The following is a 25,520-nucleotide window of genomic DNA, read 5'->3' as shown; positions in this document are numbered from 1 at the left end:
AAATGCAAAACAAACTTGCATACATAAGATCTTATATACATTTTATTGGCTAAGTGCAAAATATTTTAGGTCATTCATTACTTTAAATCTTTGTCATTTATACAGGCCGTGATTTTTGAAGTCCCCTTTCTTTAGAACCATCTTAATGATGAATTCTAACAAACCTGCATTTTTTTTTTTCACTTCACAATATGTTAATAGATGGACTTTAGTCTTACTTGTGGATTGTTTTGATGTTTGTATCAGCTGTTTGGTCTCTTATTCTGACGGCACCCATTTACTGCAGATGATCCAATAGTGAGCAAGTGATGTAATGTTACATTTTTGAAGAAAGAAACACATTTACATCTCAGATGGCCTGAGTATAAGTATATTATAAGCACATTTCTGGGTAAACTTTTCATTTAAGTGCCATGAGACAAAAAAAATTAAAACCAAATTCTCTGACTGACAGAAGCGTGTCATCTAAAACAGGCACAGTAAATGTCACAGTCCAGCTCAGAGGTGCAGCAAGATGTAGAAGTCAATTACATGCATGAGCTCTTCAGATGTGGAGAGCGACATATTCAGGCTTCCCATTATCATGTCAGCGTGCAGCTCCAGACGCTCATGGATGGTTTTGTACCTTGCTCTGCTGGTAACACTGGTGTCCCAGAGTGAAGGAGGTTGTCAGGATACGGGACTGTGTTGCATTGGACAAAACCAGTCATGTATTACTGAAGACTGGAGGAAAGATCGCTCCTATGGGGAATGTTACTGCGACCAGGCATGCAAGACCACATTGGACTGTTGTCACGACTATGACCTTGCCTGTCCAGGTTTCTAGAATTTTATATTTTTCAGATTTTATATTTTAAAATTCTAAAACCGATTCAACGGATAGGCCATGTCAGTAATGGGTGCCAGATTTTATTAGATTTTATCCAGAGCTATGTTTTAAATACTTTTTTTTCCTAGAAACAATAACAATAATATTAATATATGATAGTTATAAAATATTTGGAACACTTTATTAACATCAAGATTTTTATGAGTTTAAAATATTGTGAATAATATATATATATATATATATATATATATATATATATAAAAGTGTGATATATGTTTTTGAAAGATTCTAATGCTCACCAAGGCTGCATTTATTTGAAAAAAAAAATTATGTAAAAACAGTAATACTGTAAAATAATATTACAATTTAAAATAACTGTTTTTTTTCCCTGTGATGCAAAGCTGAATTTTCAGCATCATTACTCCAGTCTTCACATGATCTTTCAGAAATCATTCTAATTATCTGATTTAGTGCTCAAAAAAAAAAACATTAAAAAAAAAAACATTTCATATTATTATCAGTATCACTGTTTTTTTTAAAACACTTGTGCTGCTTAAGGTTTTTTTTTTGTGGAAACCATGATACATAGATATAAAACAGCACTGTTTTAAAATTGAATCTTTTGTAACACAATTGTCTTTACTCTCATCTTTAATCAATTTAATGCATCCTTGCTGAATAAAAGTTATATTTTATCTCTTGTTTCACATTTTACTTTATGCTCCAAATGAATCTCTTGAGTAATGTATGTTTAAGTAAATCTTAATTGGCAGCAGCATTGTGCATTTAATAAAAAATGTAGTGAGCAGGCATTGTTGCATGCATCCATACAAAACCAAATTTCTGTGGCCTTTGAAAACTTCTCACTGTTGTACTTTACAAATGTTTCCGCTTTTTATTATTTAACGCACTGGAGGACAAAAGCTTTCAAACATCTTTTCATTGCAGATTGGTGTGTGATCCTGTCACAGTGTAATGTGTAATGGTTCAGTTAAAAACTACACTGGAGACACTAAACCTCATAACAAGCCTTAAAGGCATAATAACAACAACAGCAAAAAAAGCCTGTGTACTTTGAAGTTTCAGAAGGAGGGTGGAAAATGGTCACAAAAAAAAAAGATAAAATATATGATATAAAAAAAAAAATTCTGTTGCTGCTGCTGCTGTTTATTACATTTGTGGTTATGAATGCGTTGGTTTCTACATCTACTATGTGTGTTTTAGCCATATCCTGTGTAGTGAGTGAATGGAGCGTGTGGTCTGGCTGTCTGGAGCCGTGTAAACCCACACTGCGCACCAGGCAGAGACAGGTGATTCGGGAAGCACATAATGGAGGCGAACCCTGTCCCTCTCTATATCAGACTGCAGGCTGCGCAGAGTACCACGACCAGCATGGCCCCTGTCTGCAGTCACTAGGTAAGGAAATCTAAAGCTTAAGCAAAGCCATTTGCCATCCATCAACACAAATGTCACATATCAAGAACAAAAATGGATAGTATCTCAAAAGGTCTGAGGTCAACCCTTATGATCCATAATAAAAGCATCTGAAATGTATTTAAAATGATTTATACAACCATTATTTTTCCATTGAATTGTTACTCCTGAATGGAATCCACAGTACACATTACATCCCATTTATCTGAGTGAATATTTATCTTATATAATCACATTATCAGTGCACAGACTGGTTCTGACTGTAATCAAATGATGAACTGTAATCATCTTCATCAGTGGCACTAAAGCAGCAATCTAAATGTCGCCTGTTATCCTGAGCAACCGTGGGCTTTTGAAAATGAGTTGAACCTTCTTATGAGGCCGCAGGTGAAGGATGGGGGCACATATGCATTAAAATCTCTCTTCCTTAATCTTTCTCCTACTCCTCCGTCTCATTATTTTGCAGTCCCAGCTCTCATCACCACAGGTGGCTATGGGAATGCAAGGAAAAAGAGGGAGATTTTGGACAACAATATCACAAGGTAAGATTTGACAATCCAAGACTAATAAAAGTAACAAAATGTCCTTTTTTATTTTTTATAACATATGTAAGATCTCACAAATCACAGCAAAACTATAATTATTGGATCAAAAATACAGTAAAACAGTACAGAATATAGTATTATTGTGCAACATTAAGATTTTATGTAAATAATTTTCCAATATTTTGAAGATTTTGCAAAACTGAATTTTCAACATCATTACTCCAATCTTTAGTGTCACATGATCCTTCAGAAATCAATCTAATATGCTGATTTGGTGCTCAAAAAACATTTATTATCATTATGAACACTAAAAACTGTTGTGTTGGTTAATATTGTTGTGCACACCATGATATATCTATTTTCAGGATTCTTTGAGGAATATAAATTTCAGAAAAGCAGCATTTATTTGAAATATAATATGTTTATATTTGTAAGATGACTTTTGATTATTTTAATGCATCCTTGTCAAATGTTTAAATTAAAAAAATCATACTTGTATGTTTTTATATACTGTTTTTACTGTATTTGTGTCTGTATGTGCACACTTCAGTTACTGTGTGGAGTTCAGACTCACGTCCCTGACTGTGGGTTGTCAACACAGTTTCAGTCCACACACTCGCTGGATGCGCTATCTGAAAGAGGGACATCAGGTGTGTGTGGAGTGCCAGCCACCAGCACTGGCCCAGGGCCAACGTTTCTGCTCCGGGGACGGGGAGAACATGGGACAGGATGGGTAAGTGCAGAGAAACCTTTTTTTTTAAGTGCAATAATTTAGACACTCCCCATTAGAATTAGAAATGTCTAAATAGTTGTTTCAAAAGTATTGCCCTGAGACATTATACATGTTCACATAAGACTAGTGTGATAAAATGCATCTTTTCATAGAGCAAAAAACACTGACAGGAAATACCAGAAGTCAATCCTACCAAGAACTGAGCATATAGACAACTTTACAACTCGAAGAACACATTTTTTTATATATACTAGGTGCAGTTAAAACTGTAATATTGTGAAATATATGTTAAAATGCAATTTATTTCTGTGATGCAAAGCTGAGTTTTCAGCAGCCATTACTCCAGTCTTCAGTGTCACGTGAGCCTTCAGAAACCATTCTAATATGCTGATTTGATGCTTTAAGAAACATTTCTTATTACTAGTGTCACTTTTGATCAATCTTTTAAGAAATATGGTCTTCTGACATGAACTAGGCCAGGTATTTCCAAGTTATTGACACTAGATCTTGGCCACTAGAGGGAACCGTGACACATCTTTAAATATTCAAAAGCTAGTGTATAAAACATCCTGTACTGCTTTAAGACTTGTGCACTCATTTGGAGCACTCTAGAGCCTTATGTTTTTTTTTTTTAATAAAAAGAGAGCAATTGCCCATTTAATCTGAGCTAAATTTAAATCCCTAGTGATGCTGGTGTATTTTTATATGAAGTATTTTTAAGAATACTATATTTTATATTAGCCAACACAAAAAAATGCTTGTATTATTCATAAGGTAGGGTTGTAACTCTTAACCTAGCTCAAGGACAACCGCCATCACTCTATCTGTCTTCCTCTATCATCTTTTTCCATCACATTCTCACTCTCTCACTCTTAGGAGCTTGTCTCTGCAGTGGCAGGCCGTGGGGAATTCTCGCTGCAGAGGGCTGTGGAGACGGGTCCGTCGACGAGACTCCTGTTCCTGTCCTACTGTACACAGTTTTCTCTTCATCTAACTCGCACACTTCAGTCAGCCTAAACGGGGTCATGAAATTTCACACTTTTAAAGAAGTGACAGTTGAATGTGCAGAGACTATATTGGTAGCTCAAACCAGCTCTAGGCTTGTATGCCAAATGATACAGTTGATATCTCATTACAGTATGTTATCAAGAAAAGATTCAATATTAGTCACAGTTAATTCCACTTATACATAAAAGACTGATGCTAATGGCCATCATATTACAATTAAAGGAACAGTTCACCCAAAAATGACAATTTGCTGAGAATTCCCTCACCCTCAGGCCACCTATAATGTAGATGGGTTTGTTTCTCTATCAGATTTGGAGAAATTTAGCTTTGCATCATTTGCTCGTGTATGTAACCTCCTCATCAGTGAATGGGTGCCGTTGGAATGAGAGTCCAAACAGCTAATAAAAACATCACATCAAGAAATCCACGTGACTCTAGTCCATCAGTTAACTTCTTGTGAACATGTTGGTGGATTTTAATGTCGAAGGACAACAGAGGATGGACTTTTTCAATGGAGGAAGTGTTATTATGAACTGAGAATATTAATAGACTGGTATTTTGGCCAGAAGCAATGGTTTACAGTTAAAACTCCTTAATTATTAGTTTCTAACACAGATTTTCACTTCACACAATATTAATTTATGCACTGGAGTCCGTGTGGATTACTTGTAGATTATTGTGATGTTTTTATCAGATGTTTGGACATTCTGACTGCACCCATTTACTGCAGTTGATTCTTTGGTGAGCAAGTCATGCAATGCTAAATTTAGCCAAATATATTTTTGGGTGAACTGTTCCTTTCAGTACCAATAATGAATTTTAACCAGTAATATATTAAAAGCACTAAATACAAATATTAGATTGCTTTTGTTATTTTTATTTAGAGCAAATGACTTCTAAGTGTGATTAAGGTTTTTACTTTTTTAGGAGTATGTAGGGATATGCCATTCAAATTAATGGGTGTAAACTCTAATGACAACACAGAATAATAGGTAAAATTTATAATCTGTATCATTTATTTGATTTCCAGCCAACCAAGGGGGGAGGGTATGTTTCTTCATACTGCAAAGAAATCTAAAGATTTCAGGACATGTTGACACATTTTTGGCTCTTTTTCCTATACAAGACAATTAATTGGCTTTTTGTCACATACAGAACATGTTACAGCTTCCAGAGGTACGACATGCATTAAACAACATAACACACATACAGAAACAACGGCATAGAAAGTTAACAGGTAGAAAGATTACAAAACAAACAGCTTTTAGACCTACAAACAACATTGTAGAAGATTTAGGGCAAGGGAGGGATTGTAAACAGTGCTCACTTTTTTAGTTCCCTGGAAATTCTACATGGATGTTTACGGTAATTTCTTTAAATCATGAGATACTTCCTAAATTTCATACTTCTAGTTACCACTGTTATTGTACAATTTCATAAGAAAACAAGAAATTTCAAATAAATCTTAGTTGTGCTTTCTTGTATGAGAAATTAAGTACATAAATCATCACAAACCCTCTTATTAATAATCAACTGAATTAAAAGTCAAAGTGCAGATTATCTAATAAATGTTACTGTAAACCAAAAAGAACAAAATCATATTTAATTTTCAAACAGCGTCCATGTTGATGGTGGAAGCTTCATCATGTCGTCACAGTTTGACACGTTTCCGAGAAGTTTTAATACCACTTAATTTGAAGGATTTTAGAAATGTACCATGATGAACTGCAACTTGCACTGTTGTGTGGGTGGGTATTTTAGACAAAACACCTTTAATGCCATCAAACCATCCAATAAGACACTGACATTGGACTCAAATTACTGATTGTCATCACTGTTTGTAGACTGGTGTCAAAAAATATCCCCAAAATAATATATATATAATTCATATTCCCATATATAATTCACTCTAATCTTTGTAAATGCTCTATGCACACTGCACTGCAAGTTTTCCTGTGAGACATATATAATAATTCAATAATACAACATGTGCTATTCTCTGACATCTCTGATTGAGCAATTAACATGGACTATATGGTGGTGAATCTCAGAAATTCTGTTTTGTTTAGTTTTTTATTAAATATTGCATAAAGAAAATAAGAGCCACATTAAGAGCCAGTAAGTTTTTTTTTACATTATACATGACAAATTAAAAACATTTTCCTCTGATTTTCACCCCTTAAATGTATATGTATTATATTAATGCAGTTTTTCTAATTTTTAGTCCAACTTCAAATTTTTAGCATGCAGTTAAAAAAAGAAAAAAGCATGTTTTCAAAAGCAAAACATCAAGACATATTGTGGTTCTGAAATTCTGGGGGGAAACGTAAAATTATATATATATATATATATATATATATATATATATATATATATATATATATATATATATATATATATATATATATATATATATATATATATAATTATTCACTTGGTCTAAAAAATCATATATTTAATTTTACATCCCCCATATATCTATGGGGGGGACTCTTTCAATATATATATATATATGTATATATAAAAAATAACCATATTAAATAATGGTTTGTTTGATTTTGGGGGGATATTTGTCAGACATTTCTTTGTGAGATTCACCCATGGATCATTACAAAAAACCCAGAGTTGACATTGATTTCAGGGCACAGCCTAACACAGAGACAGGAAAGAGAGTTATGAATGGCTTCAGTAATGTCACATTTTAGTGCTATGTTTTCTCCATATGAATCTACTTAATGAATAGGGCATTAAATGTGGAGCATACACCCAACAGATCATGGATATTATATAATATCCACATAAAAGGCCACAAGTGGGGCAAGGGACCTTAGCACTCAGAGAGCAGCTTCCTTTCCCACCAGTACAGTAAGCAGTACACATCGCTGCATTCATAAATTATTCTTTTTTGAGGAGAGAGGGAAGATCCCTCTCATTTGCAGATTTTTTTTAATCTCCCTCCCAATCACACCCTCCTCCCACTCTCTTGCAGAAAATTGGTATTCCGTTCACACCTCAGTTCAACTCAAAATCGTTGAGACAAGGATGGAAGCGTACACACACTCACAAGTCTCGGGAGAGGCCGAGATTCCCCCCATTATCTTCGCACTCCCCTGATAACAAATGCACAGACATACATATTCTTAAAGACTTGTTAATTCTGACAATGGGACTTCTAGTGATGCTATTTGTTGACACAGATGCAACTGAGTATATGATTTGGATCTTATTTAGCCCTCACTAGCCCGGTTTTCAAATAGGACTTGAGCATTATAGCAGGGAGGGCTTGTGGTCACCATGGAAACTAGATATAGTCATCTTCATGACATTGTCTACATACCTGTGAATACATGCTGGACTATGTGTATGCATGTGGTTACAGAATGGTGTGGATGGCAATGTTGGAGATAAGGATCTAATCTTTTAAGGATATTAAGTTTGTGCAGTATGAAAGGATTGTATTTAATTTGGAGGTAAACATGGCCATGCATTATGTGCCGTATTGCAGAGCTAGCTATCAAAAAGGATAAATGTTTGGGATTAACTGGTGGTCATCTTGGTCACACTGTGTATGTTGCGCCTGAATAACAATTGAGGACACAAAAGGCCCCATAAAACCTTTTATTAAATCATATATTTTAAAATAAACATTCTCCCCGGCAATGCAAAAGTATGAGACCATCTCCCTCACTTCCTATGATCATCTAGAAAATACTTTAGAAATATAAAATTTTTCTTATGTTCAGAAATATTTTGGTTTGAGACAGCATCTACTGCCATGAAACTGGTAATTCTAAGTGAAATGTTAAATTGACCTGAAGTTTTTCAGTAGTTTCTATCTTGTTCAGATTTAATTCTAGCCTTCCATCATTTACTTATGTCTGGTAACAACAGGGCGAGGTATGTGTTGTCCATTTGTTCTCATTGTTGCTTCTGTTTGGGCTGCCAATATGCATGTGCTACGTAATTGTTTTTTTTTTGTTTGTTTTGTTTTTTTGTACATAATTTACAAAAAGCAGTCATAAACATGGGCTTTTTGAAAGACAATATTACACATGTAAGCACAGCAAGAAGCGTATCTTCAGTTATTTTCTTAAATAACAACACCTTTTTTAAAGGAGATAGTAAACCCAAAATAGAAAAGTCTGTCATCATTTACTCACCCACTTAAACGTGTATGCATTTCTTTATTATGCAGATCACTAAAAATAATATTTTTGAAGAATATATGGGTCTAAACAACATCGGACCCCATTGGCTGTGTAATCTGTAATGTAATCCTTATTTGTGCTATAAAGAGAAAATATAGAACAAAGGAATGACTTGAGACAAAGTAAACAATGACAGAACTTTTCTTTTTTTTCTCATTTTTTTTGGTGAGCTATCCTTTTAAAATCTGCCAAATCAGAAGAAAAAAAATCTTAAAGATGACACACAAGTAAATGAGGGGAGGTAAATTTAAACAGATTTTGGTCTCTTCTGATGAAACAATTAGCGGTTTATTCTTATACTGGTGAATATGTGACAAGAAATATGTCAGACAGACTTCTACAGATAATGTTCACGTCTATATAAAAATAAATTAATCAAGTAGAATCAAACATGATGTGGAGAGTGAGCTTGTGTGCAGGAATGTTAATTACTTTATACGTGCACATTATCATACCATCAGCCCTCCCTATTTCAAATACACTTGCAAACAAGCACTCATACTGTATGCAGACCCATAACTGCAGTTAAGTAAGGCCAGTTTATTAGGGGACAGGGGAAGGGTGCACTAGTAAACAGAGTATAACATGTTTCTAATGCTAATCTTTAAGGTGGGCTCTGGACAGTGACTTGCTGACGTGGGCAGTGACGGACTGTCCCCCTTGATTTACAATGCACATCTGCATTTAAATGTCTGGTAAGTGTTTAGTCTAAAACTAATTAAGCTTTAGAATACATTCTGTTCTTTTCACAAACAACTGTAGACCAGACCGGCTCTGGCTTTATCTTAGCCGTTCGATGCAGGCTTGTTTACAGAAGAGGAAAAAGAGCAAAAGGTGTAGGCAGTAGTACATCCTCAAGATCATGTTCCTTAATGATGTAACATGATGACCACTGTTTTCCAGTGAACTCTCCCGCATAAAGTCACCAAGGTAGGCCCCCTGGTCAGATGCCCGTAAAATGATTCTCCATTGTACATTAGTCAGTCCTTGACTGAACTGGGCCTTCTTTCCCTTCTTGGACTCCCTTTGGAGTCCAACTTATGACCCTGAGGACTCAGAGGCCCTTATCAAATGCGTTGGAATGTCCCCTGTCCCCTTTAGGCTTTCGTGAGTTCTCTGAAGCCACATGGTTCTCATGGCCAACACTTGGGCTACTTCTCAGTGGGAATAGGCAGTTCTGACCGAGCAGCCTTTGGGCAGCTTCCAAGTGGTTGACGGTGCCCTGGTAACCACTGGGCCGAGGCTTGGAGCTCAGGCCACCCAGCAGGCGCTCCGATGGGCCACCTTCGCGCAAGTGCTCCTCGTCATCTGTGTCGGCATCAATGTACTTGCTGATGGATGCATCATGAAAAGTGAAGACTGCAGGGGTGAATGCTTTTCTCTCTGGTGTCTTAGGTGGAGTCCTGCTGCTGGCTGTTGTATAGACAGACACCTCGGGGCTTATGATGGAGTGGTCAGAAAGAATAGAGCTGTCAGATAGAGGACCACCTGATGGACTGGCCTCCCCACAATTACGATGATTCACCCTAACTGAATGCATTTTATGAGAGTTTCCGAGAAGTCCTTGTTGCCGCAAACCCTCACTGTTGAGAGGTCTAGAACCAGAACATGGTGGTTTGAGCATAGTCTCATGCTCCAATGTAGTCTGCAGACTTGGATTAGCACTGACCCGCCCAGAGAGGCCAGAACCAGGGCTGTGGGAGAACCGAGAGCTCTCTGGGAGGGATAGACCTCCTGCCGGACTGTAGGGGAATCGTGGGTTCTCTTGGAAGTCTGTTGCACAGCTGATATAACTGTCAATGCTTGACAGACTTTTCAAATCTACCACCCCTTCACGACCCCCAATCATTGGGTCGCCTCCTTGACCTGGCAAAGCTCCCAGCTCAATTTCATCCCTTCTATGGCCTGCTCGGGATGAACCTCTGTCTTTGGAGTTCAGGTTGGGCTGTGACTGAGTCTTTGCCATATGGTTATACATCTCTTCTAGTTTCTGTGCATTAAGCCTCTGTGGACTAGAAGCTCCCGCCTTGCTAGGTGAACCTTGGTCTGGATTGAAGGAGCGATTAGAACTGGTCTCTGAAGCTGCCCGCTTGGATGACCATTTCCATCGACTGGGTGAGAGATGGTTGTCCTGGGTTCTCTCACCTTTGTCCATGACCACCACATCCAGAAGCTCTGCTCCACGGGAAAATGCCTCTCTAACATTCATGGACACTATGCTGCCATTGCGTTTGGCTCGCTCTAGAGCCTCCCGTCTCTTTATGGCCTTCTCTTGCCGTTTCTGCTCCTTGTAGAATTCAGAGAAGTTGTTGACGATGATGGGAATGGGTAGGGCAATGACTAACACTCCAGCTATGCAGCAGAGTCCACCAACGATCTTACCCAAAAGTGTCTTGGGGTAAATGTCCCCATATCCAACAGTGGTCATGGTAATAGTGGCCCACCAGAAGGAGGCAGGGATGCTCTTGAACTTGGTGTCATCCTCGTCCTTCTCAGCAAAGAAAACTAGACTCGAAAATATCATGATCCCCATTGCTAAGAAGAGGATAAGCAGACCCAGCTCATTGTAACTCCGTCGTAGCGTGAAGCCCAGTGACTGCAACCCTGTGGAGTGACGTGCCAACTTGAGGATGCGCAAAATCCGCATGATTCGAAAGATTTGCACCACCCGCCGCACATTCTGGAATTGCAGCACACTCTTGTTGGACTCGGTCAGGAATATGGTGACATAATATGGTAGGATGGCCAGCAAGTCGATGACATTGAGGGGACCTTTAAAAAATTTCCATTTGTTTGGTGAGGAAAGGAAGCGAAGAAGATATTCCATGGTGAACCAAGCGATGCACACCGCCTCCACATGGGCCAGCTGGGGATTATCAGTTGTCTGACCAAACTCGTCTGTCGCTTGCAGCTCTGGGAGGGTGTTAAGAGACAAAGCGATAGTGGAGAGCACGATGAATAGAATAGAAATGATTGCCAAGATCTGAAAGGCAAAAAAGCAAACAAAAAAAATCCACCATTAGAAAACAGGAAAAACCTTCAATACTGAGGTTTGTGTCTCATGATCTCTTACATACAGTGTTGGAAAAGTTCACTTTCTACATGAACTAGTTCAAAGTTCAATTCACAAATTTTAAAATGAACTAGTTCAGTTCATAGTTCAAACTACAAAATTTTGAACTAAAGTTCACAGTTCCAAAAATGAACTAGTTCATAGTTCTTTTTTTCCATACGTTGCAGCTAGCTTTTATTTTTCAAAATTATTGCCACAGCCCATATAGAATCACAGACAGCAATTATTTTATCAGTTTTAACAATGAAGCTATGCGTCAGATTTCATCTTCATATCCAATTTTGAATCCTTATCCTACCAGGGTTTACATTAGCATTGAGGGGACAGCATTTCCCCATTGTTGCTTTAATGGTTTGTCTCCCATTCTCACCGACCTTGTCATAAACATCATAAAATTCTTTTAAATGATCATACGCCTTCTTGCTACATGCTGCTGTCGGTTGCTGTTTTTTTTTTTTGATGACGCGTCACGCATGCGGTGGACGGCAGTGCAACACTGGTGGCTGGTGTTGCCAGATTGGGTGTTTTTCCGCTACATATTAAGACCCGTTTACGGTGTGTTTTAGCCGGGTTTTCGCCTGGAAGGCTCTATAGAAATCTGGCACCCTATTGAACGAAGTTAACCTGAGAGAGCGTGCCGTTCACAGACACCAGAATGAACGAGTTCACAGTAACGTTCATCAGGCATTAATACAGCACGTTCAGTTCACGTTCGCCCAAAATATGAACGAGTTCATGAACTATCGTTCAATGAACGCGTTCAGGCACAACACTGCTTACATATTGGTAAAAACACTGGATACACCAGTGTAGTGGTAGCTACAACCCAACATTGGTGCTTAAACCAAGACAGCTGAATGAAATGTCTGATAAAATGTATGGTGGTACTGAATACAAAGTTTCCACTAAGGGATTTCTTCTTTAATTTTCACTATAGGTGCGTAGTCAGGATTAATTAAATTGAGGCCAACAGAGAATGAGCTTGAAAAAATAGTAAGTAAGGTCTTGGTAAATCATAGCGACTGACAATATATATATTGCAGTATAAAGTAGTAATGCATAATGCAATAACCAGCAAAACAAGAAGTTTGTAAGACAAACGCTTCTTTAAATCCCCAACAAAGTCTACTTATTGGAAAAAAAAATACACTAAAACACCTAGTAATAAAATCACTTGCTAATAAATTCAACTAAACATCTAAATTGGGTACTTAATTATCTTTAGAGATTGGAACACTTGTGTTAGTCTCTCAACTAAATCATCAGATAAGATCTGCTGTCTAAATGCAGAATGGTACCCTGTGGAACTTTCCAGAAAAAAAACCCTTAAAGCTCTAAACCTCTGTCAGAACAGAACATAAAGTCCATTACAAAAAAAAAATGGCAAAACTGTGGCACAATCCTAACACTACTAAGCCTACACAGAGGCTTTTGTACCAAATAACTCAATAAGATGGACAGTTGTCAGAGAAATGAACAAGACCCGAACAGTGACCAGGTTGCAGAGCTCTTTGGCTGAGATAAGAGAAACTTGGACAAAGAAACTCTCAAAAATCTCTTTATAGACTCTTTGGGGGAGTAGAAAGAAGGAGTCCACTTCTGGTCAAAGCCTGGAGCAACTCAGTTCACAATAGGCAATGTGCTAAAAATATTATATAGTAAGATTACTGTTGACTAATGAACTTTTTGGAATTTAAACCAAAGCATGGTGGTGGCAACATATTTCAGGATTCCTAAGATGAATCAGTTTTGGGTATTGCGCTTAAAAAAAAAAACACATTTACACTAAAGTATGCATAAATGTTGTCTCATACACTGTTCGGGAAGGAGAAAGTGGTCATCTATATAACCACGCTTTTGTTGTGATGCCAAGACATAACAGAATTATGAATCCCTAACTTGTTCTTCTATATTCTATTTTAGCTTGCTAATCTCTCTTTGACAGTATTATCAGATGACTCGCCTTCATATGAATAGTATGGAAAATCATTTGTGACTCATTGCATTTGTAGGTGTTTCTCTGTGTGTATTAATGTGTCTAAGAAGAGATGATACCCTGCAGTCACGTGAGTCATGAGGGTAAGTTGGAAACGGTAATAAGATTAAAAACAGCCCATAACCTATAAACAGCAAAGATTAGCCTTTTATTTATATGCTTGCCAGAGCTTCAACAGCATTACTTACACACCGGTATCAGCAACCACAATCTCTAAATCACACATAAGCTCCTATCCCCGTTCTGTTTTAACCTCACTGTTCTGAAACATTTGCTGAATGTTTTTAATGTCAGTGTACATTCTGTTGCTAGAGAATAGAGATATAAAGTTTTTTATTGGTCCAAAGTGGTTAGTAGTGCAGTTCTGGTCATTAAAACTCCTCTATAAAAGACAAACAATTAGAGTAGAACAACATGCTAATTCCCATAAGAGAAATGACAAATGAGATGTTAGTTTTTATCCTACAGAGCAATAATACTAAAATTTGTAAAAAAAAAAAAAAAAAAAAGACTCCAGTAATCGTATATGCTTCCTTTAGATTTCAGACCTTGAAATTGTCATATTTTTGCAGTCTAAAGTTGGATATTTGAGTATGTTTTGTTTCAAATGGAGACCAATTTAATACCTAAATTAAAGAAACATAACTGGCATGCTCATTGTGTCTCCTGAGCTATGAAAGAGCAACCTCTGAAAAACTTGGCCTTTTACGGCAAACATGTGTGTGCACACGTGCGCTACAAAGTATTCTTAATGTATTCTTAATGAAAAGGGCAACTAAAATAAAGACAGTCCACTACTGTGACAATGAATGTTAAATGGGGAATATATTTTAAAAGGGTTCAGCAAAAATTCTCAGAGCGCACTCAGTTGAGCCACTGAACAAGTGATAATCTGTAAATAATGTCTGTACACACTCAAACTGAGGAAGGCATAACAGGGTCAACTCCCTGAGTAGAGATGGCTAAGGATGAACAGGGAGAAATCCTTTGCATCTTTGCATCATCTCAGGTGAGCGGCTCATTATCACATCCAGTGGGGTGCTCCTACGAGCAAGTACAAATTATGATCTCCTGAGACACACAATAAATATACTCATAAGGATACAAACACACACACACCAAGCATGTGAAGGCTCCAAAAGCTGTTGTGCACAGCAGGACATTCCATAAAAGGCGTTTAAATTGCGTGCAATTTCACAGGAAAGAATAATCACAAATGAGAAATACACAAATACGTTTCCCTAAAAGCGTACTGTAAATATTTCTGACTTAAAACATTTACATGAGTTAACTGTAAATCATAGAAAAAATGTATACTATCATTCAAATATGTCGGCATGTGTGAATAATTAATTTTTTTAAAGAGAATTTTTGCAAACCCAAGTACTCTAGGTACAATAAAAAAGTTCTTCCTCTTCATTTGTTAGTTTCCTACTTAACAATTTAGAGCCAATAATGATGAAAACTCAGAGACAAAATTGCCTTGAGTGTTTTTCTAGACCGTATACTCGTTTCTCGTTATATATTATTTATCACCATTTGTAAATATAAGCCTGCATAACACTCGTTGTGCAGATGTTTCTGTGACTCTTCAGTGAAAACTTCTTTGACCTTGACCACTCAACTGCAGCATTGTCATGGCAACCTTCTTCAAGCTCGGTAGGAGGCAGTCACATGAAAAGGTTTGTTTGAAAAGTGTAGATGTCTCTGTCCCTCTTTTCATCAGCATCAGCATCATCCTAGACTGGTTGCCTCATACAAACATACAGCTGCCACTCCTGTACTAATAGATTCTGCAAGTGTACTTCATACTAGGTGCATTCGTAAATCTTTATTTTAAGTTTACGGGTTTGCCTGAATGGTAGCTTTAACAGTCTTTGCTCTTTCTTTCTTTCTTTTTTTGGCCTTTAGTGTAGTTAGTATACTAGAGCTAGAACGGGTAATGATGTGGAGCAGAATCGGAAAATGTCAAAAGACAGATTTCAACTTGTACTACTTAATGTACTAGACTAGAGCATGTGCAATAATTGTTAGGCCATGGCTTCAATAACAGTTTATCATATATGCGTCAATGGTTGAATTTGAGTGTATATGAACAACCCCTTAACCTTAAGTACTTGTGTAACTCACTGTGTACCGTTTCTGCTTAACTTATGATAAAGTATGATATTACTTTTACAGGCCATCAGACTTTTGATTCCCTCTAGCAGATGCTAAATCAGGTAAAAATACCAATATTGAAAGAGGGACCATGTCATCCAAAATGTTCATGTCTTTCTTTCTTCAGTCAAAAAGAAATGTAGGTGTCTGAGCAAAACATTCCAGGATTTTTCTCCATACAGTGGACTTTAATGGCGGTCAATGGGTTGAAGGTCCGAATTGCAGTTTCAGTGCAGCTTCAGAGGGGTCTACCCAATTCTAGCTGAGGAATAATGGTCTTATCTAGCGAATTGATCGGTAATTTCTTAAGAATATATACATCACAAATGCTCATCTTGCAATAGCTCTGCAATTACGTAATCACCTAGGAAAGGTAATGCATGGTTAGTTCTTTGTCTGTGTACTTCAGTTCAGAAAGGTAGGGTAGGGCGAAAATCTCCATCTCATTTTCTCCTTTGATTTCAAAACCGTCCAACATCGTTGCTTTACCTTTTTGTGTAAAGGGCGTTTGACTTTCTTTGCAAGTTCGCTTTGTGTTGGTTGATACTTCCACCTACGTCACAAATGCAGAATTATATATAATTGTTTTGATTTTTATGATAATAGTTTTTATTTTTATTTTTTTTTTTTATGTCGAACCGATCATTTTGTTAGACAAGACCCTTATTCCTCAGCTGGGATCATGTGGAGCCCATTGAAGCTGCATTAAAATGGCCAAAAGTGGCTTTGTAGATAAGATAGATTTCTAGGATGTTTCTGTAATACAGCCCCAGAATCATAATAAGTAACCACTCTGAAACACCCTAGCTACTAGATAGCAATGCTTTTGCAACCACCTACAACGACCTAGCATCATGGCTTTGCTTCTAGTTAGCTACATTCCTTCATTATCATTTATGTGAATGTAAGCGATCATTTAAAAAATGCAACGAAGTAAGAATCCAGACTGACCCAGACTTGCTGTTGTTATGGGTTGACGTAAGGAGAGCAGGGAGAGATGAGCTTCTGATAGTGTTGCCGAACACGCCTTCACGTCCCTCTGAAAGTGACACTGTCACCATGGTTACCAGAAGAGACCATGTCTTCTACATTTTCCACCAAATGATGGCATGAAAGAGTACTCAAACGCATGCACACATTCTCATGAATATCAATGCCAAACAATTGATATTGAAGAACCCTCAAAACCCTTGAAGAATTGTCCTTGTCTTCCGTTTGTCTCTTGGAACAGCTCTGACCTGAGTTAGAAGACAAGGTTCGGCTGTATCTGTGAAGCCCTTGAGATACATAGGCAACAGCAGTGTGCACACACACACACACACACACACACACACACACACACACACACACACATACACACACACACATACATACACACAGCTAGATGACCTGAGTGACTGGTCCTTGGCAGAGCCCTATTTTTTTTTCGTTCATTATTCATTTGTCTGCAATGAGAGGGAAAATCCAGTTGCTGAGTCTATATTTAAACCTGCCCAGGCCCTGACATAGTTATTAATAGCTCCAGTTGGGCAGCTTTGGGATCCTACAGGAGAGCTCGCTTAGAATACACACAAACACACACACACACACAACTCAGAGGACGATCCAGCGGACAGCATGTGGCAATATTTCATGCTACAATTTTTATGCTTTAATTGTTGCATTATATAGAATTAGAAAAAACAAGAAGATTTCAGCATTTTCTGTTGTCATTTCCACGATGACAAGATATTTCCAGGTCAATGCTAAAGTGTTCTGAGTGGTATTTAATGTGTTACTATGCAGTTTCTAGAATGTTCTGGTAGTTGCATGGTGGCTGTTTACTGACTCGCAAGTCTCTGTGATGTTCAGATCACTACATTTGACATTGGTTCCTTTTTCACTGGGAGGCTATGAGATTTGGCTTGTGTATGTTTACTTTATTGAAATAATGAAACTTACGCAACTTATCAGCTACAGTTTAACAAAAATGTAACTTTTAAGGCCCCATGAAATACATTTTGTTTTTCTCAAATATAGTTTTTTACTAAACTTCCACTAATTGTCTGGATTCCATTTAAATTGTTCCATTAAACTATAATATACAAACGCATCTCTAAATAATAGATTTTACTATTGTGTATTTACATTTTTCTGTTAATTACATCTTATTAAAAAAATTTCCTGGTAATTATTCGTTAAAATATAATGTTTTATCAATACTATCAATCTATCAATACCACCATTCTGTCACAGTTTCTTCAAGTTAAACCTTAAACTTTTATTTTTTTTGGATTGCTTTGAAGACCTTCAAGTTTCTCTGTTTAAATGATATGATGACAAATTTTCTCATAAGAAACAGTAAAAAAAAAAAAAATGAAATGACTATTATAGCAGTTTTATAATTAAGTATAACTATAATTTAATATAAATTATGTTCATGTACTCATATATTGAGGCGGCAGAGGCTGAAAACACCACAAGCATCATGTTTGCGCTTCATTGTGTGTGTTGTACACAAAACCAACTACATGTCTGTGCCATTCATTCACACAGAGATACGCAGAACATGCAGGTCTCGTAAATATTATTGTATGGCTTAATATTCACAAACACTAGTCCATATCGCGTTTTGAATTTGGTCTACTGACCTAGTTTTGATTTATTATTAAAAAAATTGGCAAATTCCGTAACATTCAGCGTTATTCAGTGAAGTCCATTTTTATGGCTGGATTCTACGATTCCGTTCCTTTTTTCCACATTGCAGAAATCACAGGGCCCCATGATTGCTTTGAAAACTAGGTAGCACACCTCTCCTCATTAAGCTGAAATATTTTAAGCATCAGAGATATTTTGAAGAATGTTGCTAACCAAATCGTTTCAGTTCCCTCTGATATTGGTCTGGCTGACAATATGATTCAGAATATCTTCTTTTGTTATCCACAGGAAGGTTTGAAAGGTGACTAAATGATGACAGAATTGACATTTTCCCTTTAACAGTTAGGTCCCTGATCTTATCATTTTGCCCCTTATATCTCACCTCTTATTTGCATGAAATTCAAGCACATCAAATGATGAAAAATCAGACACATATCTGTCACAAAAAAGCATTTACGCATCAGTGACACTTAATTGTCACTCTGAGACACACCCGACCACACAAACTAGTTCATATATTTCACATAAGACGGTGACACAAAGAATCAAACACAAAAAAAAAACAAAAAAAAAAAAAACAGCGGTACACAAAGTAAACACACGCACAGGAACATATACACACCGCTGCTTTTCCTGACAGAGACAGCTGTGTGTTCAGGCGTCGCACAAGACACAGTTGCTTTGGTGACAATGACGACATGCTTTATAACATTGCAGGGATGGGAGAGAGAAAAGAATGCATGTGTGTGTGTGTGTGCGTGCATGTGTGTCAGTGAAAAAAGCAGACAGTGGGAAAGGCATGTACGAAAACAAAAACTCAACAAGCTAAAGATGAAAAGTTCAGGCGTGGAGAGCAGCAACACATCTTAATTTAAAAAGACTAAACCCATGACGTTAATATGTGCCGTAGGCACGTACCCCCCCAAAAGTCAGCTAGCAGCACAACAAATCATGTAATTTGACTCTTAACCTGAATGTTTAAAGTTTAAAGACAGTGACACCATGTAGCAAAGAGATAGTGTTCGGGTTTACACTTAGGTCAAGGGAAAAGGTAATTAAGGGAGGCGTACTGCAGCATTCACATTATTTTTTAATGTATCTCCGAGATTAGTCTCGGCTATTTTCCACATGAAACCTACATTAGTGGTTACAAGCATAGCTAAGGCTCATTTACAGAAAAACTCTCATATTTACTGACTTCGTATATCATTTACAGGATACTGAATGTAGTCACATTATTTCATAGCTTTAGTATTTAGTGCAATAAAATGTAAATCAATATAATATCTATTTATTATCAGACTATCAGTGCTTTTTAAAGAATATGTACAAAAAGAAAGAGAAAAAATTGCAATTGCATGAAACATGCACTCTCAGGTTAGTTTACATGATAAAATTCAGAATTTGTTTTTGTCTTTTTACTTATTTTTATTTTATGTTGTGTTCCTCCTTTAAAAGATAATGGTTGGATCTTTTTGATGTTATGTAAAACTTTCTGATGTATTTATTTAAGAAAGTTCAGTAGTAATATTTTCTATTACTATTTTCGTATGCACTTCTATTTCAAAGTTTTGGGTCGGCAAGTAATTTTTTGATGTTTTTATAAATGCATTTATTTGATCAGAATAAAGTGAACACAGTTTAACAGTTTAAAAGAGACTTTCTATTTTGTTATATTTTAAAATAATTATTACTAATAATAGTAATATATTACTGCGATGGCAAAGCTGAGTATTCAGCAGTTACTACTACAGTCTTTAGGCTGATTTGGTACTTAAGTATTATTTTTATAATTATTATTATTATTGAAATAGTTTTACTGCTTAATATTTTTGTGGAAACTATGATAATTTCTATCTGAGATAATTTGCTGAATAAAAAATTCAATACAGCTTTTATTTTATTTAGTAACCATGTAAAGCAAACACTAAGTATTTACTGTCACTTTTGATTAATGTAATGCATCCTTTTTGAATAATTACCAACAACAACAAAAATCTTACTGTCCAAAACATTTTGAACTGTGGCACAAGTGGCCCTCATTCTTGAGAAAGGGATTTACAGGGTCCAGCAGTTGTAAAATATGAAGTCCTTCTTTCATAAGCAAGACTTAGAGGGTCATTCTCTCTTGCTCACTCCTGCATCCGCCTTAGAATCACATACTGGTTTTGATGAACTTTTCCCATCCTTGAGTGCCATTTGTTTTGTACCCCTGGCCTTTGCTTCCCTGTCAAATCCATTCCAACGGCAATCCAATCTCGGACACCAATAGAAGGGTCTGCACTAAAGATGCCCTCCGTGCTTCAGTGGGCCTTGTGTAGTGTGTTTTACGGTCGTTTCTATTGATTGCCCTGACTATAACGTAGCACTGTGAGAGCTACCTGTCACTATAAACATGACAAGCCAAGTGGCAAGGACAGAATGAAATGACAACATGGGAAACTGTTGAACCCCACTCCCTTTCTATTTGCCATTCCTCTGATTTATTAGCCTGCTGCTCATTCGAATGGAATTTCTGTGCAAGAGGAAAATAAATTCATGGATTTTCTTAAACAGTAAACACTAAAGAGTTCATAATATATTCCAATTAGGAAAATCAATGAATCATAAATAATACCGATATTATTGTGCCAGTTGAGTAAAACACTAAATATACTTTACAAAAGAGTACTTAAAAATCTGAATATTGTTTATTTCCATATCCACAAAGTTCGGGGAACGATTAAATGTGTATATTTGTTATATTGCATTATTATTATTATGTTAAACAATTAATTGCATGTTAAATTTACAGTACTAATATCATTTGTTTCTCCAATTATGAGACTAAATGGAGACTTTTTTTAAGTATATAATTGACCTCAGTAATGTGTGCTCAGAATAGCTAATATACCAAATGCTTTAATCAAAAGACACATTTCAATACAAACTTATTTTCTCATTGGATTCTTTCAAGAGCACACACACACATACAGCTTCCTCTGTTTATTACACACTCTCAGTCTGTTCCTGTTTCAGTCAAGCTCATGTCTCGATGGAGTATTAATGGCCTGGGAAAGACTTCAATAGAATGAGACGCCATGCTCCTCTGTGATACGCTGACTGAAACCATCTTTGATTATCTCTCCCTAGATTAGCCTTCTCTTGTATGCCGGAACTTTCTCAATGTTTCATAATCGCTTACATACAAGATTTGTCTGCTAATATACCCAGCTCACATTAAATAAAGAGCACTGAGCCTTTTAACGCCTTTTAATTTTATTGTAGGTCTGCTATTACTTATTGCTTTTGACAGTAATATAGTTTTTTGAGGGCACAGAAAATTACTCATCAAATCATGTTAATTAAAAGCTGTGCATCTGTATCGGATTTGCTGGCTCTGTTTATTTTCATAGGTGATTTACACATTATGAAAGAAGCTCTAATATGCATTATGCAAGTGCTCACATTTCTGGAGGTGGCAGATAGTTCTTTGTAAGGCAATTAAAGGCGTATGCTGTAGGCGTTTTATTTAGAATGCCACGCATAAATTGTCTCTTCTACCTGACAGTTATCACTCGAATGAGTGTTTTGAGAAATCAAACCTGTCTTTGTGACTCTGTAGACAGCAATACATCGTCTGGGTGGAGGCCTGTGTTTTGTTTTTGTTTTAGCCAAAAAAAAAAAACCTTCTGCCTGTCACGTTGAGCTTTTGGGGTTGCTTGCATCAGCTGACATGTCAATGAAACAAGGGTTCCTTTTCAGGAACTCGAGCTGCGTCGAAACGCTTCGAAGCTTTTGGGGAACGTCCCTGACGAGACCGACTCTGAATATCGGTATGCAATCAGTCCATCGGAAAGGCGTGACGTCACGGGCGGGGTGACGTAGCGACCAGGAAGCTATAAAAGCACGTGCCGTGCAGCTGGCTTCAGCTTCGAATCTGTCAGCAAGCGCTCTGTGTGTGCATGTCAAAGTCTGTCCTGTTGGTCCTATTTATTGTTGTCTGTCCCTTAGCCATTAAAAGATCGCTAAAACGGCTTAATATGTCAAAACAAAAGCAAAAGACCTAACATATGAAGGGCGATTCCAAGCCACGTTATAGATTGTGTGTTCCTCCCTGCCCTCGCTACATTACGAGTGGGGATACACACAGTTTGTGCGTGGCTTGCCTGGGATCGAAGCACGCTGAGTCGGCTCTCGAGGGGGCCGACTGCCCGCATTGTGAACGAATGCCAATGCGGACGCTTCGATCCCGCAGGGCTCTCTTCGAGAAGTGAGCCTTCGCAAGCGTTCCTCGCGATGCCGGTTCCGCTTTCGCCGAGGCGAAGCCGCGCCGGCATTCGTTGGGTTCGCAGATCGATCTGCTGGAAGGTATGGAGACGGGCACGTCCTTATCTCCTACGTTCCCACCAGATCTGCCTGATTCCGGGGTTTGGAAGCCCGAGCTTCGGCTCTTCCCCCCGAGCGTCGGGCTTGACGCTCTGCCTTTCTTTCTCCGAGGAGATTGACACGGAGGGCGTCGGCGAGCTTGTAGTTGCACAAACAAAGTTGCATAAGCACAGTATAAAACAAACAGTGTCATTATACGGGCAGCGTTAGTGAGCAGCTATTTAATCTCCGAGGGGATTAATATTGTTTGTGTGACTAAGCTATTCGCGCGCTGTCGAGGCAACGCGTGTATTACATCATTTTCAGTTTTGATGTGAATTTTTCCATACCCGACCGCGTGTCTGGTTATTTTAACTCCATTTAATAAGCAGGAGTTGGTTCTAGCACTTCAATGTGTACTTTATCACAATCTAGACCGTGTTTACTTGTCTGATTGTTTGATTATTTTTAAATTCTGAGGAATATGACTCTGAGAAGTCAATATATCACTATATGTGTACTTTATCACAATCTAGACCGTGTTTACTTGTCTGATTGTTTGATTTCACTAAATTCTGAGGAATTTGGATTGCATTAGATTCTGAGGAATCTAATGACTGTTATCTAACTTCGAGAAGTTCAATATATCACTTCAATGTGTATTGTATCACAATCCAGACCGTATTTACTTGTCTGATTGCTTGATTTCATTAAATTCTGAGGAATATAATGACAGTTATTTGACTCATGAAGTTAGATGTACTGGAGGGACTGCTGGGCGGGAGCAGCCCCCTCCGCGTACAAACAGTCACGACTACAGAGGGCAGCCCCTACTGGGGTAGAGCGGTGTCCACCTCATTACACGGTGCCCGTCTCACCTCAGTGCCCTCGGGAGGTGGGTCTGCCAACCCTGCCGGAGTTTCAGGGTGCAGCGGCCTCCAGCGAGCACTACTCAGTTATTTCCGCCCGTGAGCGTAGCGGAGCTGGGATGCTCGCCTCCCCTTCGGGGGCCTCTTACTCCAGAGATCAGTCTCGAGAGACTGATTCCCTTAGTACATTAGCTAGCAGCGTGGAAACTACTGCCAATGTATCTCAATGGGTCCTGCGCACAGTGGAAAGACAATAGTCGGCCTCCTGCAGGCTCTGGTTATGGAACAAAAAAGTGAATACCCTTTTTAGGAAGGAGGCCATCGAGGTGGTCCCTCCTCTAGTCAGGGAGTCCGGGTTTTATAGCCGGTATTTCATAGTTCCAAAGAAGGATGGGGAGTTGCGTTCGATCTTAGACTTATGTCATCTAAACCTCTCAGTAATGTCACTGAAGTTCAAAATGCTCACTGTCAAACAGATTGTAGCTCAAATCAGATCCGAGGACTGGTTTGTCACAATAGATCTCAAGACGCATACTTCCATATCCATCCTTCCACAACACAGGAAGTTTCTGAGGTTCGCTTTTGGGGGCAAAGCCTACCAATACTGAGTACTTCCCTTTGGCCTCGCACTCTCACCCCGCACGTTCACGAAATGTGTAGATGCGGCTCTGGTATCCCTCCGTATGCAGGGCATCCGCATTCTGAACTATATCGACGATTGGTTGATTCTAGCTCAATCAGAGCAGATGGCGGTTCGACATCGAGATGTCGTCCTCGCACACATGGGGGAGCTGGGTTTGAGACTAAACGCCAAGAAGAGTGTACTTTCTCCAGTTCAGAGAACCACCTATCTAGGCGTAGTGTGGAATTCGACCACGATGCAGGCACGCTTGTCTCCTGCTCGGATCGAGTCGATCCTCACATCAGTCGAGAGAGTCAAAGAAGGCCAGTCACTCACTGTCATACAATTTCAGAGATTGTTAGGGCTGATGGCAGCTGTGTCCAACGTGATACCTTTTGGCCTGCTGCACATGAGACCCCTACAGTGGTGGCTCAAGTCCAAGGGCTTTTCCCCGAGGGGAAATCCACTTCGAGTTATCAAGGTCACGCGGCGGTGCCTTCGTGCCTTAGACATGTGGAGGAAACCTTGGTTCTTGAATCAGGGCCCGGTGCTGGGAGTTCCTTGTCGCCGTGTAACGCTAGCGACAGATGCGTCCCTCACCGGTCGGGGTGCGGTCATGAGTGGCCACCCTGCCCGCGGTCTGTGGAGTGGTCGCCATCTAACATGGCACATCAATTGCCTAGAGATACTAGCGGTCTATCGAGCATTGAAATATTTCCTCCCAGACCTGAGAGGTCACCATGTGTTGGTGCGCACCGACAACACATCAGTGGTCTCTTATATCAATCACCAGGGGGGTCTGTGTTCGCGCCCCTTGTACAAGCTGGCACACCAGATCCTTCTGTGGTCCCAGGGCAAACTCCTCTCGATCAGAGCAGTGTATATTCCTGGGAGATTGAATGTGGGAGCAGACATACTGTCGAGACAGGGGCCGAGGCCCGGGGAATGGATGCTTCACCCCGAGGTGGTGAAGCAGATATGGAGAGTATTTGGCACAGCCCAGGTGGACCTCTTTGCGACTCAGGAGACATCGCAATGTCCCCTCTGGTTCTCTCTAGT

General features: G+C 38.4%; 2 protein-coding genes across 4 annotated transcripts in view; one reads left to right on the top strand and one right to left on the bottom strand.

Moving 5' to 3' along the window:
* Positions 1-253: 253 nt before the first annotated feature.
* Positions 254-5,706, top strand: si:dkey-7k24.5 (somatomedin-B and thrombospondin type-1 domain-containing protein). Its single transcript, XM_059570156.1, has 5 exons — positions 254-818; positions 2,054-2,245; positions 2,730-2,805; positions 3,359-3,541; positions 4,418-5,706. The coding sequence occupies exons 1-5, from the start codon at positions 536-538 to the stop codon at positions 4,533-4,535; spliced, it is 852 nt and encodes a 283-aa protein (XP_059426139.1). The 5' UTR covers positions 254-535; the 3' UTR covers positions 4,536-5,706.
* A 3,571-nt stretch (positions 5,707-9,277) lies between these two features.
* Positions 9,278-25,520, bottom strand: part of kcnb1 (potassium voltage-gated channel, Shab-related subfamily, member 1) — a 38,267-nt gene continuing 22,024 nt past the window's right edge. For all 3 annotated transcript variants that reach the window (XM_059570586.1, XM_059570585.1, XM_059570587.1), the window contains one exon: positions 9,278-11,740. In XM_059570586.1, coding sequence (XP_059426569.1) covers positions 9,812-11,740 — 1,929 coding nt within the window. In that variant the 3' untranslated portion in view covers positions 9,278-9,811. The remainder of the gene's footprint in view (positions 11,741-25,520) is intronic.

The sequence above is a fragment of the Carassius carassius genome, chromosome 17, assembly GCF_963082965.1.
Source record: "Carassius carassius chromosome 17, fCarCar2.1, whole genome shotgun sequence".
NCBI lineage: Eukaryota > Metazoa > Chordata > Actinopteri > Cypriniformes > Cyprinidae > Carassius > Carassius carassius.
This window is presented reverse-complemented; position numbering and strand designations above follow the sequence as displayed.

Excerpts from the sequence above, each read along its gene's own strand:
- si:dkey-7k24.5 (XM_059570156.1), top strand. The coding sequence starts at position 536 with ATGAGCTCTTCAGATGTGGAGAGCGACATATTCAGGCTTCCCATTATC. Across the intron at positions 2,806-3,358 it reads TTGGACAACAATATCACAAG|TTACTGTGTGGAGTTCAGAC; the intron begins GTAAGATTTGAC and ends TGCACACTTCAG. Across the intron at positions 3,542-4,417 it reads GAGAACATGGGACAGGATGG|GAGCTTGTCTCTGCAGTGGC; the intron begins GTAAGTGCAGAG and ends TCTCACTCTTAG.